General features: G+C 42.1%; 1 protein-coding gene across 4 annotated transcripts in view; it reads right to left on the bottom strand.

Annotated features, from left to right (window-relative positions):
• pkp4 (plakophilin 4) overlaps positions 1-17926 on the bottom strand; it is a 72317-nt gene that overhangs the window by 7132 nt on the left and 47259 nt on the right. For all 4 annotated transcript variants that reach the window (XM_062402285.1, XM_062402287.1, XM_062402286.1 and 1 more), the window contains 8 exons: positions 14101-14271; positions 11113-11323; positions 9780-9912; positions 8630-8843; positions 2418-2601; positions 1739-1856; positions 881-1072; positions 42-215 (listed from right to left, as the gene is read on the bottom strand). In XM_062402285.1, coding sequence (XP_062258269.1) covers positions 42-215; positions 881-1072; positions 1739-1856; positions 2418-2601; positions 8630-8843; positions 9780-9912; positions 11113-11323; positions 14101-14271 — 1397 coding nt within the window. The remainder of the gene's footprint in view (positions 1-41; positions 216-880; positions 1073-1738; positions 1857-2417; positions 2602-8629; positions 8844-9779; positions 9913-11112; positions 11324-14100; positions 14272-17926) is intronic.

Genomic DNA, 17926 nt, shown 5'->3' with positions numbered 1-17926 from the left:
AATTTCAAGTGCGCACACATACACAAGCACTAGTTTTGTACCTTCCAGTTGCCGGCTGACAAGTTCTGAAGAGACCCAGCAGCCCCCTCCAGAGTGGCAGGATTTGAGCTTTCAGCCAATAGTGTTAAGTATGGTTTAACCACCGCAGGGTGCCACAACATCTCTGCTCCCTTGGGAGACTTGGAGAAGCCAGGGATGGGTCCCACACCGTCCCACTGAACACAGAATCAAAGTGTTTAGTCCATAATATACAATGTACAGATGCGACTTTATGACCATTTCTCTCTGACCTATATTAACATAGATATGCCCAGTCATCGTTTTTAGAATACTTCCGCAAAAACATTTGAACTTCGTTTGTCCATATCTCTAATTTAATAGAATAATTTCGGGTTCTGTAGGTTTCTCATGTGATCAACTCAGCATAACATGTTTTATTAGGGTCAAAAGTGTGAGTCACACAGAGCTTGTCACAAAAATATCATGATACTGTGGACAGAAACCCTCCGTGAACTTTACCTTTGACCAATATCATCTCCTTTTTGAGGGCAAGAGAACATCTGGTGTGAAATGTGAGGAAATTCCCTCCAGATGTCTCAGATTCACAAATCAGGAGGTCACCATGACCCTGACCTTTAACCTCACATGATGAAAATATAATCAATTCATCCCTGAGTCCAAGTGAACTTTCGTACCAAATTTGAAACTTAGTGCCTCCAGTTGGGCTATTGCATAGGAAAAGAATAATCCAATAAGTTCCATTGACCTTGAAGTACACATTGATTGATCACTCTGTTCATACATTGATTAAATATGAACAGAGTGAAGTTTTTTGCCTATGTTAATACTCTGCGCCTCTATTAAAAAGCACCTCACTCACAGAGTCTTCCTGCAAGCTCTTTTTTTTCTTCTTCTTCTTCCTGCCCCAGCAGCCGGAGTCCAGCTCTTTACAGGGCGACTCGTTGCCCAGTAAGCCATCCAGCTCTTCCCCCCCGATCAGCCGGGATGGCGGCATCTCCAGCTCCAGACGATACGACAAGTTCCTTAGAGTGCAAATACAGTTCTCCACAATCTGAAGGTCGGCGGAGGGAGAGAGAGAGAGAGAGAGAGAGAGAGAGAGAGAGAGAGAGAGAGAGAGAGAGAGAGAGAGAGAGAGAGATGAGTTTGGGTGGTACACAGACCTGCTGTTCACTGCCTTACAAATCAATTAGATGGGGTGCCCATGAGCTTTCAGTTCAAAAGAATATCTGGACCAGAGCAAATGGATTTAATTCCACGCTGTTTGAGCTCTGTACACGCTTTGCCTCACAGAATGTCAATGAGCATATATGTTTGACAAAATGAATGGGCTCAGTTCCCACGGGAGATGATCTCCACAGTGCAATGAGCCCCTGGACTTCTTTTTACAGAGCACAGATGCATGTCTGAGAGGTGAGATCTCCTTTCTACCGCTACCACAGAAGAAAGATGCTAATATACTGTATAGAAGGTCAATGAGCTCGTCTTCTGCATTGGATTCTGAAAGTCAAACAATGTGCAAGTATGGCCTGGCATTGGATGAAAAAAAACACATGAAACAGTTGCTGTTGGCTTCGATGAGGGTCATTTAGACTCAGGCAATCAAATGATTCAAACAGGGGTAAGTAGGATTATTCCCCAGAGCCTCTTATCATGTGGCAGCATGTTTTCCTCTCGGCTGAGTGTGTGTGTTTGTGCCGGAGCCTGAGTGGGTGTGTACCTTGCTGTCGAAGTCAGAGGTGTTTACACAGGCTTTGATGACGTAGAGCAGTGAGTCCACCAGGCCCTCGCAAACGCGCATCTGTTTTCTGGCCTCCTCGCCGGCTGAACTCAGGTTCCTTTTAAAAACATAACAAACACACACACACACAAATTAAGCCATTGAGTTGAGTCTTTGTTCAACAAACAAATGAGCATATACAAACACACAAAATGACAGCTGTGTGTGTGTGTGTTTATTCCACTAGAAAATGTAATGCGGGTTTTACCATCCCTGCACACCATAAATAATGTATGAAGTGTGTGTGCGGAAGGGAGTCATTATAGCACTTAGCTGAGTTAATAGCTAAACTAAATATAACTAGATAAACACAAACCATACGCATAAATGTAGCTATATATAGGTCTGACTACAGCTATTTTGTATATAGAATACACAGTTAATGATCTATAAAGTAAAAATTGATTTTTGTTTTTAAATATTAAAACCACTAAATATGACAAAGCAAAGACCAATCTGGAGCTGTTAAGAATGTAAGTGTGACTTTAAATAGATCTTTAAAAAATTTCTTCACTGTTAAATCCTTAACACAAACAGGAGCTGATTGCCGACTGGATGTAATAGCGTCAGAAGTCCACAGTGAGGTGCTAGCGCCCAGCGGGTTCATCAGGTGGTTCACCTAAGACAGCCTGTGGTGTTCCTCAGCACCAGTGAGGAGTGGAATTTCAGCTTGTGGTCGTCGTCGAAGGTGGAGCTGCTCCACCCGGAGTGAGGGATGATCACAGTGTTGGTCAGGGTGGTTAAGGCGTCTCGGATGATTGTCATCTTCACCTCGTCACACGACGACAGGTTCCACAGAACCCCTGCAGAGACACACGTATGCAAACACTGAGAGACAGGCAAAGGCAAACCTGCAGTTGTGTCAGCTGTCATGTGCAGTTAGAGGAGCAAGCAACCTGCCTTTGTGTAACTCTGTGTCTGGGGATGTGTTCTAATAAACGCATACAAATACACAGAGATGGATCCTCAGCAGAAATGAACCACGACTTGGGCATCATGGCTTCAGACTGTTCATATATCAATCTACATCTGAGCAGAATGTCCTCTGGGTGAGAGATATTTGCTTGTAATGAAAAAAGAAAGAGGACTCCACTGGGATCTGAACGGCTTAGATTCAATCATTTGTAATTAAGATATAAATAATGGAAAGTCTTTCCACCATTATTTCACTCAAATTCAAATACCCTTTAAGTAACCACTGATAATCAGGCACAGACCTGGCAGCCTTTGATGCTTCATCCGTCCGGGATTAGCCAGCATGTAGCATGTTCTTTAATTAGATGGCTCTTGGTGCTGCTGGGCTTATAGTAATGCACTTCTGTGGGGCACCAGTCACCTTGGACGAGGCTAATGCAGCACACGCTAGAATCTGCTGTGAAGTACGCAGGACTGAAACACAGCGGCTGATAATCACGTCCAACGCTGCCACAGCAATAATGTTTAAGGTGCATGTGCAGCGTGCATGCATGTTAGTGGCCCGAGTGTGATTACTTCATGACGTATGCATGATATTTGCAAATTATGCTTTTGTTTCTGTTAACCTTGGCTTGTAAATGCAGTCCACAGTGACATGACCTCAAGAGTGCAGTGTTACATTGAAATCTATTGGTATGTGTGTTTTGTACACAAGGACGCCTCACTGCAAATAATCATCAGTTTTCCAGATTTATTTCCCTCTGAACCTCATCGTTTCTTCTCTTAACACACTGTTCCTCTTTTTTTAGCTGACAATTCAAGATTGATTATTGGGCTCAGGAGCCCAGATTCAAACACACAGCTGGCGAAAAAGCTTAACAAACAAATACACACGGCTGCCAAACAGCGTCTCTGCCAGTTATTTAATCAAAAGTCCTTTCACTTTCTATTACCCTTATTAAGACTGGATTCAAGTTAAATTATTCAGTGAAATATCATTATCAACATATTAAGGCAAAGCTGAGACGGAAGTGATAGTTGGAGCTTGATCACAGCATGTGGGTGTGTGTGTGTGTGTGTGTGTGTGTAAAGTCCCCATGGCACGAATTATTATAGTTATTGTAACATTTTGAGGTGAAGACATGTTTTAAGGTTGGTTTTAGGTTTAGGTTTGGTTAAGGGAAGGGGTAAGGTTAAGGCTAGGTCACCAGAAAAATCAAAGTAGGTCAATGTCTTCTTCTGTGTGTGTGTGTGTGTGTGTGTGCCTTAACTTTAGCATCAGGTGGGCTAGCGTCACAGCTCTGCCCAGGCGCTGGGATACATTTCAAATCAAATCACTCCTTGGCACTCCAGCCCCGCTCCTTGTGCAAGCACATTCAGGCCCGTGTTTGTATTTCTCAAGGGATACTTGGATTGCCCTGACACAGGATCACTAATATAGAGATAACATATTTTCTCATGGTCGCTGACCCAACTTTTCCTGTTCACTCTCAAGTTTCCTCCACACCCACTCGGATGTCAGTTTATAGAAGAGAAAATTCTTGGCAGGATTGCAGACTCCAGGTCCTATAGTGGCAGCATCGGCAGCATGCCAGAGGAATCGCCAAGCAAATTCACTGAAGTGTGACTGACAAGGATGTAACACCTGCGGTAAATACCTGCAAGTCAAAGAGGAGAGTCCAAAACCTCCACTCTGCTCAGTGCTGTGTTCTCTGGTGCCTCGGTCTAGTTTCGAGACGCAGATCTAAGACCAACACCTGGGCCAGTGGTCTATCTACAGCTAAACTCCAGAGAACACGAGGATGCAGAGGTTCAACCGAGAGATGGTAAAAGATACGAAGCTGGATGAGATCGACTCGGATGAAGCATTTATCGATGAGGTAAAACTGATAACTAGATGTTTCTAGTAGCTGATGGAATACAGAGAGGATGAATGTCAAAAGATCACAGACCAGGAACTGACTTCATGCATTTGTTTTTCTGAAGACCCCAACAACCCATCATTGAGTGTCTGTGGTCCGTTACTGCTACCATGGGTTCTTATCAGCGGGCGTTTGCCAGTTTTAGCTCTGCTCTACTATTAAGTCACCAATTTCATGTTCCATTGTCAGATTTGTTTTTAATTCACCACGGGCAAAACAGCAAGCTAACGACGTCAGGACAAAAGCAAACCCAAACCTGACGGAGACAGTTGCCACACTCTCATTGACTTCATGAGCATATAAAGTGCTGCGTAAGGTTCACAGACACAGTTAAGACCTGAGGGATCAATCACATCTGGTATTAAAGTGTGTCCTGAGATGTGTCTCCTGTGACCACTTGTGATTGAATGAATCAATGAAAGCAAAGCACACAGAAGAACTATGAAGAAAGATTTTGCCAACTGGAAAAAACAGAAATCATTCTGTGGTGTGATACCATGTGGCTACAGACAAATCCCTGTATGGTCACTGAACAGACTTAAAAATAGGCTTGATTCAGTGTGAAACTGTAGCAGGGTCAGAGGCTCAGGTAGCATCGGGGTTCACACATCAAAAAATAATGTTGCAACATGCGTGTATTGATGTGATGTGACGTGATCGGATCTCAGGACCAGTGAGGACGTATTTGGGTGCGTTCACACTTGTGCTTCACGGTGTCCACTCGTAATCAGATGTTAATACCAGGTCAGATGCTTTGCATAGTGGCATGAAAATGGTTGAATGACAGATAGAGAACACTTCATCCAACAAAGGAGCTGAATGTCAGTGGTCAGATCATTTTTGGGGCATTTTCTCCTTGACTTCACTAGTTTATAAACTTCAGCTTCGTTTGTGATACTGTACTTGTTTCACTTTTATTTACACATATCTGAATAATATAAATAATGAGTCATTCCCAAATGTCTGACTGGTCCCTTGACAGTGTCACCATCTCTTATATCCTTAGGTCAGGATGTGATTGACTTTGTCAGGTGAAGCAGTTACTGGGTGGTCATTTACTTTGAAAAGCTGATGATCATCTAAAAAAGAAATCCAAACAATTTATTAACCCTTCAGTTTTTGGGAGTTGAACCTGAAACTTTGTCGACGCTGCATTGACTACAGCTCAGGCAAACCGATTGGAGTGAACTTCTGAGGTTAGTGGGCGTTTCTCATTTTCTCTTTCATGCAGTGGAAGTCAGTAAACTGCTGCTTGAAGCTTTCACAGGATTTATCTCATGAATCAAAATAACTTTCCAATTTTTTTAGCCAACATACACAGCATTTCATAACCTTATTTGGCAACTGGTATCTGATGCTTGTCTATTGCATGTGTGTGGTTGAGTTGAGTGTTGAAGCTATAATGCAGATCTATGGACTTGGTCTCTTCCTTTTAAAGGCTGTTAGAGGACAAAGCCCTAACCACAGCAGGTGCTGGGGAACAAAGTAAGATAACGGAGCAGAGACTGAGTTTTGCGACACAACAACACGACCCCTGACCCTAAAGCAACTGGTGGTCGACTATCCCAAATGAAGCATAGCTGACACCTGGACCTCACAGGGGAGTCGAGACGGAACCAGTGACGCAAAGTCTAACAACTGGTTGGGTTCATCACTTCCTCTGACAAGCCTGCTTAAGTGCAATTCAAAATGCGAATGCGAGAAGCTATGTTTTGGTTTTCTACGACGGCGTGTGACGTGAAAAAAAAGCCTGATGGGTCCAATCGATTGTATTTACCAACTAACAAAGTAATGTTCTGTCATTTCATGATTGTGAAGAGGAAGTGAAAAAAAAAAAACACCAATTAAATCACATGTGACAAAAAATGTTCCATGTCAAGGAAAAGAAAGTGCAGCAACGAATCAAACTTGTTATTCACAATCCATTGTTGCAAAGGTCACAGTTAACATGATACAATGTTTCTGAGAGTGAACTTTACTTGCTGCTTTTGCATTCCCTGGGGAAACACTGGGGTTGTGTTAAGGTTAGAGCCGCCGTCTCAACACTCTCTCAAACCTTCCAACAAAACTTCAGTTGACACTGCACTTCCTTGCGTCCTCAGCAACACACCTGCCTAGTTTGAAGTCGATTGCATGAGAAGTTGTCGACACACACCCAAAAAAAGACTCCTGGATAAATTGGAGTGATCTGCGGGTGGGTGAAGGATCTCCATCTGCTGCACTTAAACCGATGGTCATCCACTTGAAAGCTCATTCTGTGGAATGTTGTGATCAGGTGTAATTAACCAGAGGTGATGCAGCAGGACTGACCTTTTCTAATTGCTCTCCATCCTGGGGCCTGCTCTACCAATTAGCCACAGCAGGCTGCTCTAGCCAGCGGATGGAAGAGGGGAAAAAACAGAGCCCTCACTTTGAAGAAAGCTGCTGTCACTGACTGTACAACACACCTTCTGAAATGTGTTTGAGATTTTTGGTGGTTTTAAGGCATAAACTCCTGTGTAGTTAATTGGGTTTTGAGCAGGAACTTCTGCTCTGTAACAATTATATCTCATGCAGGATGTGTCGAGCGAAGAAAACAGACTCTTATTGAAACTACAGACATAAAACAATCTCTTCCTAGATAGTATACAAATGCTATTCAGTGTTTGTATTGTTTTCCCTCAGAAGTGCTGGTCCGTAACCCGAGACCATGTTCGAACTGCGGCTGAATTCAAGCAAAAACAGCCGACTCAGCCACCTGGGAGCCAAATGTCTTGGCTCGCTTATTTCTGTAGCACTCCACCCTGATCAGAAACAACAGGGATTTGTACCCTATTTTACAGAGCTCAGACAACACAAACAGAGCTCAGACAACACACACACACAAACAAACAAACAGATACCTTACAAAACCAAGCTGCACTAGATCTGATTGAAATAATGAGACTGACATGCAGACAGTCGGGGGACAATTGTCAGACAAGAGGATGAGCTAAATCTCTCTGCAGCCAAGGTAATAAAAGAATATGAATCCTTTAGAAATGTGGTTTCATTTCTTTTCCCATATTATATAAGCAGAAGTGACGACAGATAACTAAATTCAAAATCAGCTCCCATGACCCAGTTACTGTGACGTTCATGGTCCTACACCCTGGGCCCCACTGGATGCGTGTGCAGCATGTGGCAGTTGCGTTGCACAGGGGGCGTGTCTACTGCCAAGTTGTTATGTGAGGTTTCAAATAAAAGTAGCCTATGTACTCATCTAAATGTCAGGACTATACGGTATAAGCCTTGCATCCTCTAGTCCTGCGCTTATAACAATAAAAACCTTTTTAACACAAACTAATTGATTCAGCCATCAGAAAGACCAGAGTACTTTTACTTTGAAGCAGCAACAGGAAGTGTTGCAACATACTCAACACGAGACATTGAAACTGTCGTGAAAGATCATTTTCACCGTCTATTTTTGTAGTGAACCGAGAACGGAGAAAATGGGCGGGACCCGAGGCACTTAAATCAAGAATGTGGAAAAAATCTGCAAGGAGATGGTGATCATATATCCTTTAGATTAAAAAATTGTAAAACTGAGCAACAACTGATTCAGTGTCATCTCCAAATTGCTCCATAAAGTAATCATATGACAAAAGTATGATAAAATTATGACAATACTTAATTTGTCCATCCAAAAACAATGTAGGACAAAGATCCCTTGTTTAATGTATTACCAATGCAATATCTTTTAACATTCCCTCGTTCTTGGTTTGGAAATATTATCTTTTGCTCTTTTTTCCTTTTTAATGTGGTTGAAATTGAAAAATCTGCTCGCAAAAAGAAGAAACAATCCTCAAACCAATCCATTATAGAAAGAATCATCTGTTGCAGCCATTTAAAAATGAAATGCTGTTTTGCTTTCCGTCTGTGTGTGCTAGATGAAGATGTTGCTTCGAATTCACACAGTCTATCAAAACTATCAATTCACTCCATTTTAAAAACCTCTCACAAACAGTTGTCTTACCTGTGACAAGCTCCCGCACTTCTGCATCTACGGTCTTTCTGAGCAGGCGGAGCAGAGCTGGGACGCCTCCAGCGTTCCTCACAGCGATCTTATTGTCGTCCATGGCTTTGCCATAGACGAGGTTCCTCAGGGCTCCACACGAGTTTTTCTGAACCTCAAGGACTTTGTGGTCTAGCAGGTCCACCAGGTGTTTGATTCCTCCCATCCGACATACCTACACATGAGGTGAAGATCACACAGCGTAATCAGATGAGAAATAGTTCAGACTACAGCTTCCGGCATCAATTCATATGACAGGAGGAAAAACCACACAGAGAATTATTTGGAAAAGTGATGCCATTCTCCGAGTGCATAAAAAACAGGAGGTGGCAGTTTGAGAAATAAAGTTAATATTTTCTTCTGGGGTAAAGAATAAATTCTACTTAAAACCAATTAAAATAATAGGCTTCCTGCTGTTCATATTGTAGAATGACTGATGTTGTTATTTTTTCATCTGAGAATAAAGTTACACTCGTCCTACTTTTACACAAAAGTTCTTAACAGCTCAAACAAACAGTGATTCTTCCCTAAAACTTCCCACCTGGTTTAATTTCAATAAATGTCCAAATAATCCCATATCTCGCTAAAAACATAATGATTAGAGGGAAACGGAAAACTGTTTTATTACTATATACTTTGGTTTGTCTTCTTCCCTCTCCCATTAATAGTTTCATGAACCCTCAGATTTATCTAAAACTGTAAACAAATTAGTTCAAACTAGCTCGACTTCTAGCAGCTAAAAGAGTAAAATATTGCTTAAGCACTAATGCTTCAGTACTCATTATCTACTGATGGCATATATAGGAATAAATCCGTTCAGAGGGACCAGGCCAGTTTATTTATGTGCTATAAAAATCATTGCACCGCTAAAGCCTTTCTTTTCTTTTCTCAAATGAATATATCTTACTTTGGGATTTTGTTCACAACTCGTCTGATTAATTTATAGCTACGCTGCTGCATTTGAGTGCAAGAAAACAAATGGCTAGATCTTCCATACTCAAAATAATGTAGCATCCGTCAACATAACACATTAAATAATTATCATAAAATATAATGGTTGAATAACTTCACACAAAAAAACAACACAGCGAGGGGTCAGAACAATGCCTACCTCAATCTTGATTCGATTATCACCAAAGCACAGGTGCTGCAAATAGGCGGCTGCGTTGGCCTGCACCGAGGCAAAGTGATGCTGTAGCATGTGAATCACCTCCGTCAGCTCTGGGTCGCGCCAAGCAAACTCCCTGGAAACAGGTGAGACAGAAACATGTCAGCATGAGAACAGAGGTAGATAATACTGGCTCTGGAGGGGGTTTAGAAAATTACACATACACTTCTACAATCAGTTCTTTGTTACGATCCGCTTGTCATAATTGAATTACTCCTTTTTTGTTTGCAGTTAAGAATGATTGTGCAATCTATCGTTTCTTGGCTGCTCTTGAATTAAATTAAACACAGAGACAGACTCCAACCAGCCAAGACAAAAACAAGGAACTCTTACTTAAAAGAGGAGCTACTTCTGTTGAATGGATATAGTTTGAGTATGAAAATAAAAGCCACAATTCAAATAATGCTGCAGACCATACTTCAAGACAGCCTTAAACTCGACAGACCTCTTTTTTTACCAACTATGCAAGAATCATGTCAAACAGGATGGAGAGAGTGAAGGAACCGGAGCCACAGAAGGTGCAGTCGAGTGCACAAAACAACAAACCTCAGAAGTTACAAGAGGTGTTTGCCCACACCACAAAACATGAGAAAGAGTCAACTTACAGCTACAAAGACATGGCCTCAATTTACACAGTTATAGTGAAATGAGTAACGATATGTGTGGTTATCTGAAAATTAAACCTTTTCAATCAGGATATGGGATTTTCGGTCATATCACACGGACCTAAGTACTGATGCTTGAGTTTGCGTGAGAAATGCTTTTACCTCCTGAAGTGAGCATTAGTGCCGTGAGAACCCGGACAGATCAAACTGCTTCCAAAGATTGAAAATACATTGAAATCTTTCCCTTGAAAAAATATTCTAGAGGATATTTAATAAACCTGAGTCATGGTCGTAAGCCTGGTGCAGTCACGTCAAGTAGTTACACTACAGGGTGTAAACAAAGCTCCCAGTGTTCAAGATCGGGGGGGTGGTTTACTGAAGGGGTCAACTTGGTCTGTACACTTTACACACGTCTATACAACAAAAGCAAACACAGCACTTCACTGCATGTGAGAATCTATTGTTAAATGGCCAAGGCAGAGCTCGAGCCAGTTTAATGCATGCTACTATCCTCAGGGCTCTGTGTTTGAATAGTAAGTGGACACCGATGTTCACGCAGCAGAACAGGGATGCTTTGTAAGCAGAAGCAGTCCCTTTGGGCGGCTGGTCTGTGTATAATTCTGAGATTACATCAAGCAGTTTGGAGACAGAAACAAGCGAGCACTGCTTACCTGGGGTCCTTCTGGATGCTGTCTATGGAGGGTGAGCGAGTGGCACCATCGTCCATAACAACAGCCTGGCGAGCGTAGTTTGGATCGGAGGGCCGGTACTGAGCCGAGCGATACGGATCAGAGTAGGTGGCCGTTGTGTTAAGAGCATAGTTGTTTCTTTGGTAGGTCATGGCACTGCGCTGGCTCGACGTCCGCTGGAGACTCCCCACCCCTGAGGGCAACAAAAAAAAATACCAAAAGAAAAAAAAAACAGCACCGTTCAGAGGGAGGGTTCAAACAATAACACACATGTGAGCCAACAAAGTGGAGATTAGCAGCATTCAGACCTTTTCAGCTCGACTCTGAGCTTTGCAGCACCGGGAGCAGGCAACTTTTAACCAGGCTGAAAATACAAACATGCAGCGGACAGACTCAGCAAATTCTCAAATCTGGAAGCAATAAATGATGAGGATAAAACACAGCTCCCATGGTTTCCACAATGCAGAAAGGAGTCCACTTCAAAGGCCTGTTTGCTTGTTGTTTTGATTTAACAAGTCTGTGTTTTAGCCGGAGGGATCCTGCTGCTTTAAAAAAAAAAAAAAAAAAAGAGAGGGCAAGGAGGACTCAACCTGCTCGATGATCCAGAAATCCTTTCCTCTCACCGCCTTCTTGCTCCTTTGCGCCACTGGACTCTTTGGCTAACTTCGCCAGACGCAGCAGAGAGACAATGGTAGACCATGACCAGCTCCAAAGATACCCAGAGAAACACTAGTCAAGTGGAGGCATCACAAACACGCAGAGACATCAGTGCTCCAGACAAGGTCCAAAATTCAGCCTGACAGCATCTTGCCATGTTTTTTTCCCATCCGCTCCAAGTGAAATTATGACCTAGTTCTGCTATACAATGGGTAACAAACACAGAACTGCATAAACAAGCTGGTTGGATTTAGCCCTCCTTCTCACCCGAGCCACGCGATGTGTGGCAGCGTGACTGCTGCGCTGGTCAGATCTCTATCTGCTCTCCAACAGGACTGGGCATGTGCGTGCCCAAACCCTCCTCCTACCGGGAGCCAAGACATCCACTTGTGGGGCGGCTCCAAAAACACAATTTCTCACATCGGTGCACTTCTATCTTGGGCCGCAGCACCAGCCTGCAATATGGTTACATCCCAAAACAGGTGCCCAAACAGAGCCAAAGACACAGGAAGATAAACAACACAGCGTCGCCTTGCAATTTCCAATCTGGGGTTGAAACTCCCCGTCTTTTCGCTGGGGATCAATATTTCTATTTAACTTAAAATGGTAAAAAATCAGAATTGTTCCCGCCTGGCCAAAAAAAGTACTTAAAGATTGCACGAAAAGCCGATGGGAGAAAGGGGCCATTGAAATATTACTTTACAACCCAACAAAGGATCAAATTGGATTTTTCAAATGAGCCTGCTCGTACAAAGAGTCCATATTGACGACCCCCCCCGGCTCCACCCCACTTGTATTTTCCCAATATAGCCGGTGTAAACACATTGCTCATTGTCTGCTGGGGCTTCTTTGCTGCATCAATAGCATTTATTAGTGAACTCATCGGTCTAAGCAGGTCGCCGGTGTGCTGAAGGAGATAGGGCTGAAAAGTGTGAGTGTGTGCGTCGGTGCAAAGGTAGCATGTGTGTCCGACGCAGGCCGGATGATGAGAGGAGAATGCCAACATCAGGAGAGCTGGCGGAGAGGAGACAGTGGATGTGGGTAACCAAGCTGTCCCCTGGCCCCCACATCCTTCTTCTCATTCTCAGTGCGACACACACGTAATGGACCTCTTTGTGGCAGGATGACATATCAGTACCTGCCTATTAACTCATGTCTCACCCTTTCTGTCTCACAGTGGAGGGAGGGGTGAAGGAGAGAGTGACTGAGACGAAAATAGAACGCAAAAGCAAAAAAATAAGGAGATAAAGCACATTGCGCTAAAGGACGCTAAATGGAGATCCCCAAGACAAATAAACCAATACGTCAAGGGTCCCTTTTTGAATAGAAGACAAAAGGGTTTATCTGTGCAAGATGAATAAAATAAAAGTACTTCTAATGCAAAAATGTGTCTGCCTAAAAAAACAAAACAAACAAAACATTACGAGGGAAGAATTGCTTTGAAAAGGTTTTTATCTTAACCTGCATGACGGCGCTGCAGCACCAGCAATAAAGAGAGAAAATGGAGGTAAATAAGGAAACTAAATTGAGTTTCTGGTGGGTTTGGGAATAATTTACAGCCTGATATGTCACACACTCAAAACAAAACACTGTGTTGTTTATTTCTTGACAGCAGCAATTTCCTCAACTTTGTTTTGCACTGAGGAGATCTTTTATTTGACAGCATTGATCCAACAGGGGGAGAACAATCACTAAAATAAACCTCATTCAGTGAATCATATGACTTCGCCTGAAAACAACACCTCTCCAACACTCTCAAAACACTCAAATATATATATATATATATATATATATATATATATTTCGCTGGGGATCAATATTCCCGAACTCAATATACAAATTTCAGCCTTGCAGTTGCAGTATGATGTAGCATCTAATGAGATGAGTATGTTGATTTCTGAAGATGAATTTAAGATCAAAATCTCACAGACAATATCAAGTTCAAAATGATGACCTTACTAACAGGCAGCAAATAGTCAAATTTGACTACTGTGTCCTGGCACTGTTCCAGCAAAATGACTGATTGTTAGACATTGCATATTTTGGATCAAATCCTCAAAATACACAGTCTTCTGATTATTGTAACCTATCTTCAGAAGACTCCAGGCAATTCTGTGTGCTTCTTCCGCTGCTATCCCTTCACCAATTGTTTAATGACTAAAGTTCAACCTATCCAAACAAGTATTTTCAAACTGGGAACAACCAACTCAGTTTGAATCGAGACCGGGACAACCTCTTTCGTTCAGACAAAAATTGTTTCTGTTGGTCCAGACCCCTGAATGGGCTTTCATCAAATAATAAGGCGGGACCAACCTGATGTGCTCCTGTAGAGGGTGCCCTGCTGGGTGTGGCTGGGGCTACGGTACAACGGGCCCTGAAAAGTCCGATCCTCGTAGATGGGCGCAATGTGGCGTTCTGGGGACATGGCGGACCTTAAGTCCTGACCCAGCTGGCTGTGTTGACTGGCGTAGGAGCTCCGTATTCCTGAAGAGGGGCATGGAAGAGTGGTTAGAGGATATGTAGTTTGTCACAAAATGGTCCAGTGATTCCACAGACAGACTCATAAGTGAGGTATAAATGGTTTGGAGGCTGTAAGACAAATAGATGTTAATCAACTGTCTTGTATAACTGTGAGCAAGACATTGAATGACTTCCAGCTTGTATGCTCCAATTCTCTCTGGCTAGCAGCATCGATTATAACACAGAGGTGGAGTAGGGTTGTTTTATATCAAGTTAATTTATTAAATTAAAGTGATTGTGAAAATCTATTTTAAGAGACTCGATACTCGCATGAGTTAGGTTTTCAATCATATTAAGCTAAATGTCTCCTTTAATTCTTGCCACTGTAGCATAGTAATGTAGTACACCTGACACATACAACCGTAATGCAACCCTTCCAAAAAAAAAGCCGACTTGAAGTTCACCGTAACCTCTCTCAAGCAAAGATCAGGTCTAAGAATTAATTTGAATAAATTATGGAAATTAACAGAAACAAGAATAGAAGGTAAGAAAATAAATAGAAATACAATATTGCATCGCTGACCCTTTACGTGTATGACATAGAAGTCTGATATCGAAAACAACTTCTGGCAAATCTGATCACTCAGCCATTAAAGTAAAGGGAAATTAACTAAATCAAAATTAAAAGCTATTTACAATAGCAGGTATCATTTCTATTCCACATTACATTGAGTTGACATGAGAACAACCCAAATACTATAATCACACTCTAGTGGTAAACAGTAATTATGAGAGAGTAGAATAACTTACTATGTCATTCTCCTCTTGATTTGATTTTCTCATCCCAACTAAAAATGTAATAAAAAAACTGATATTTTTAGTTTATTTTCCAATTCCCTATCTGGTTACATAAGCTGGACACACAGAGATGACTTTGTTCAGGACCGTGCACTGTAAAGGCCGGGAGGCTGAGTAACACAATATGAGTGGAAATAACTATAACTGTCATGGTTAATCTTTCTTCTTAAATTCTTGACACACAAATTGAGCTTGCGTTTGATATAGACCTGCACCAATTTTGCATTGGTGTGCTCTTTAACATGTGGGGAACAAATAGACAGGAGAATATAGTGAATACTTGGCCATATAACCGGAGAAAATGTGAATATGAACCAATCAGAGCAGATGTTGGGAAATGTGCGATACAGGAAGCAGCCTGAGCCTCTAATCAGCAACAGGCTGATCTGCCAGCGCTGAGAACAAGCAACACACAGGTGAGTGCTGCAATTATAACCCCCCTCCAGACAGATCACTATAACAACAGGCTGTGGGGACAGCATGAAGCAGCAAGTCCTGTCTGACTCAGCCTCTGAGCAGATGTGAGACACGAACAGCAAAATGAGGTAACAGCATTATTTGATCCTCTGAATACTTGGATGTAAGGAAGCCAAGAAAGGCAGAGAGACTCTACACCCTCATCTCTAACCAAAACAGAATCTTAATATCTAAACTAATTCAATGCACACAAAGCATATAGTGCATCTGTGCAATCTTTTCCCGAGAATACATCTTCAGATGTTGTCAGTCTTAACATTTCTCAGGTTTAGGTCAAACCTCAAAGTACTGAAATCACCATTTGTGTTTGTCTAGCCACTAGTGAGGCAGTCTCCTCAAGTACTAACCCAAATGAGTATTATGAATCTGAACATGAGCATAGTGTGTCTCCTCTAAACAACTTGCCTCTTGTAAAAGTGTTTTAGATTCAGATTTGTGCTTTTCAGATACAGCTCTTAATGTAGAAGGGCAAAAAGAAACAGACTTGCATAAATAAAGCTACTGCATTGTTGGGAAAAATGAATTCACTGATTCATTAAAAATCTAATTGAGAAGAGAAAAGGATATTAACTGCAACATAATTATTTTACATATAGTCTAGAATATTTGACTCAAGTAAATGTAGGCTTGAATGTATGCAGGCGAGTTAAATGTACTCTGAATTACCGTGCTACAGCTTTAAAAGGCGGTGTCAAGGAAAATCATTATGATGACTATAATGTTATGATACATGTAATATATTACAGAACAACTTTAGAGTACAAAATTAAGTGCATCATCATGTCAACCTACTAACTTGCATACTTCAGTCATTCAGCATTGGCTTTTGTTCTTATTCAAAGTAATTAAAGTAGTAAAAAAACTTAGAAGTAATACTAGTGACAGTAAATGGGATTAGTTTTCTTCCACCCCTGCATAGTGTACTAAGTGGTCAACACCCACAGCGATCAATGCAGACACTCAGCGTTGATTACCGACATTCAGCTCAGCCATGTGTTCCTAAAAGCCCATTTAGCTGAGACTGTGTGAACGTCCTGCATGTTACAGCTTACAAGTGAAGCCTGTTGCCGACAGGATGAAGAGGCAATCGGTCTCCACTCTCCTCAGATCAACAGAAGGGGCTAGCAGAGACAAGGACTGGAGTACACAGGGCATTTCAAATAGGTCGAATAAAACTGCAATAAAACAAAGAAGAATTAAGGGGGAAAACAAGGAGTAAGTGGATGAAAATTACCCCATTCATTTGAGTACTGCTGTGGAGGAGATGGATAATCAGTTTCTACCAAACTAACTAAGGGCTAGTGCTGGAAAAGGGACCACATCCTGACAAAATAATACATTCAGCCCAGATTCAGGGCTCAAGACGTCATTCTGACTTGACAAAACCCCTTTTTATTAAAAAAGAAGCATTGTGTTGATATAGTTCTACAGGTGGCATGAATGGGCTGTGGACTGCACTTTACATTGAAGCTGAAGAAGAACTGAAGACACAGAGATTTTCCGATTTCTTCAGTTCCCTTGTTTGTCAAACAAAGTTGCAGATTTTCTTGGTCAGCGCGCCCATGTTTGTGAAAATCCTCACATTGGTGAAGCTCACTCAAGAGTGAATCCCAGTGGACCGGTATACAGTTGGCAACTTAATGGTTGTTGCACATTTCGCGAGCCTCAAACATCGCTTGGGTCCTCTCCAGCTGCATGAGCTCAGGCGCAGACAGCTGCTGCCATGCAGAACCAGCTCAATGAGGGATTCTTGTCACAGTCTGAGACAGAGGAAATTAATAAATAAGCATGTTTGCCTCCTTTGGGGGCAACACAGGCCTTTGGGGGCACAGCAAGGGAAGAATTTAGATGCAGATAGTGAGCCCGCCTGAGGCTGACCTTTGAAGCACCAAGTCTTTGGTGGTTAAGAAGCCAAGGTCTGGGCTGGCATCAAGCAGCTGGTCAAAGGCTCTGCTAACCTCCAACTACATAATGAATGGGTAAGGGAATCATTTAACTACATTAATGATTAATGGTTATTACAAATAGGCTCTAGTCCAGCCTAAGTACTGATTTCTCAGGGAATACAAAAGTTTAGAGTATATTGGTACTGAATATTTTCATGACCAACTAGTTGCGGAGTGGTAATAAGGAGGCTTGGGAGAATCTCTGTAGATAATTTAGGGTTAACTCGACTCAGTTGGTCGAGCCTTCTCCTCATTCAGATATACACGCAGCATTCCCTACAAAACATTACCTTGACCTGAGGTCAGAGCAGTGAGTGTCCTTGTCAGGTCTAGCTTTTGTCCAATTATAGAGTATAGTGCGGACAATTTGATGGAAGTTATTGACAAAATGATTAGGG

The sequence above is a fragment of the Platichthys flesus genome, chromosome 13 (assembly GCF_949316205.1).
Source record: "Platichthys flesus chromosome 13, fPlaFle2.1, whole genome shotgun sequence".
NCBI lineage: Eukaryota > Metazoa > Chordata > Actinopteri > Pleuronectiformes > Pleuronectidae > Platichthys > Platichthys flesus.
The sequence above is the reverse complement of the archived record's forward strand: the minus strand, read 5'-3'. Positions and strand labels throughout refer to the sequence as shown.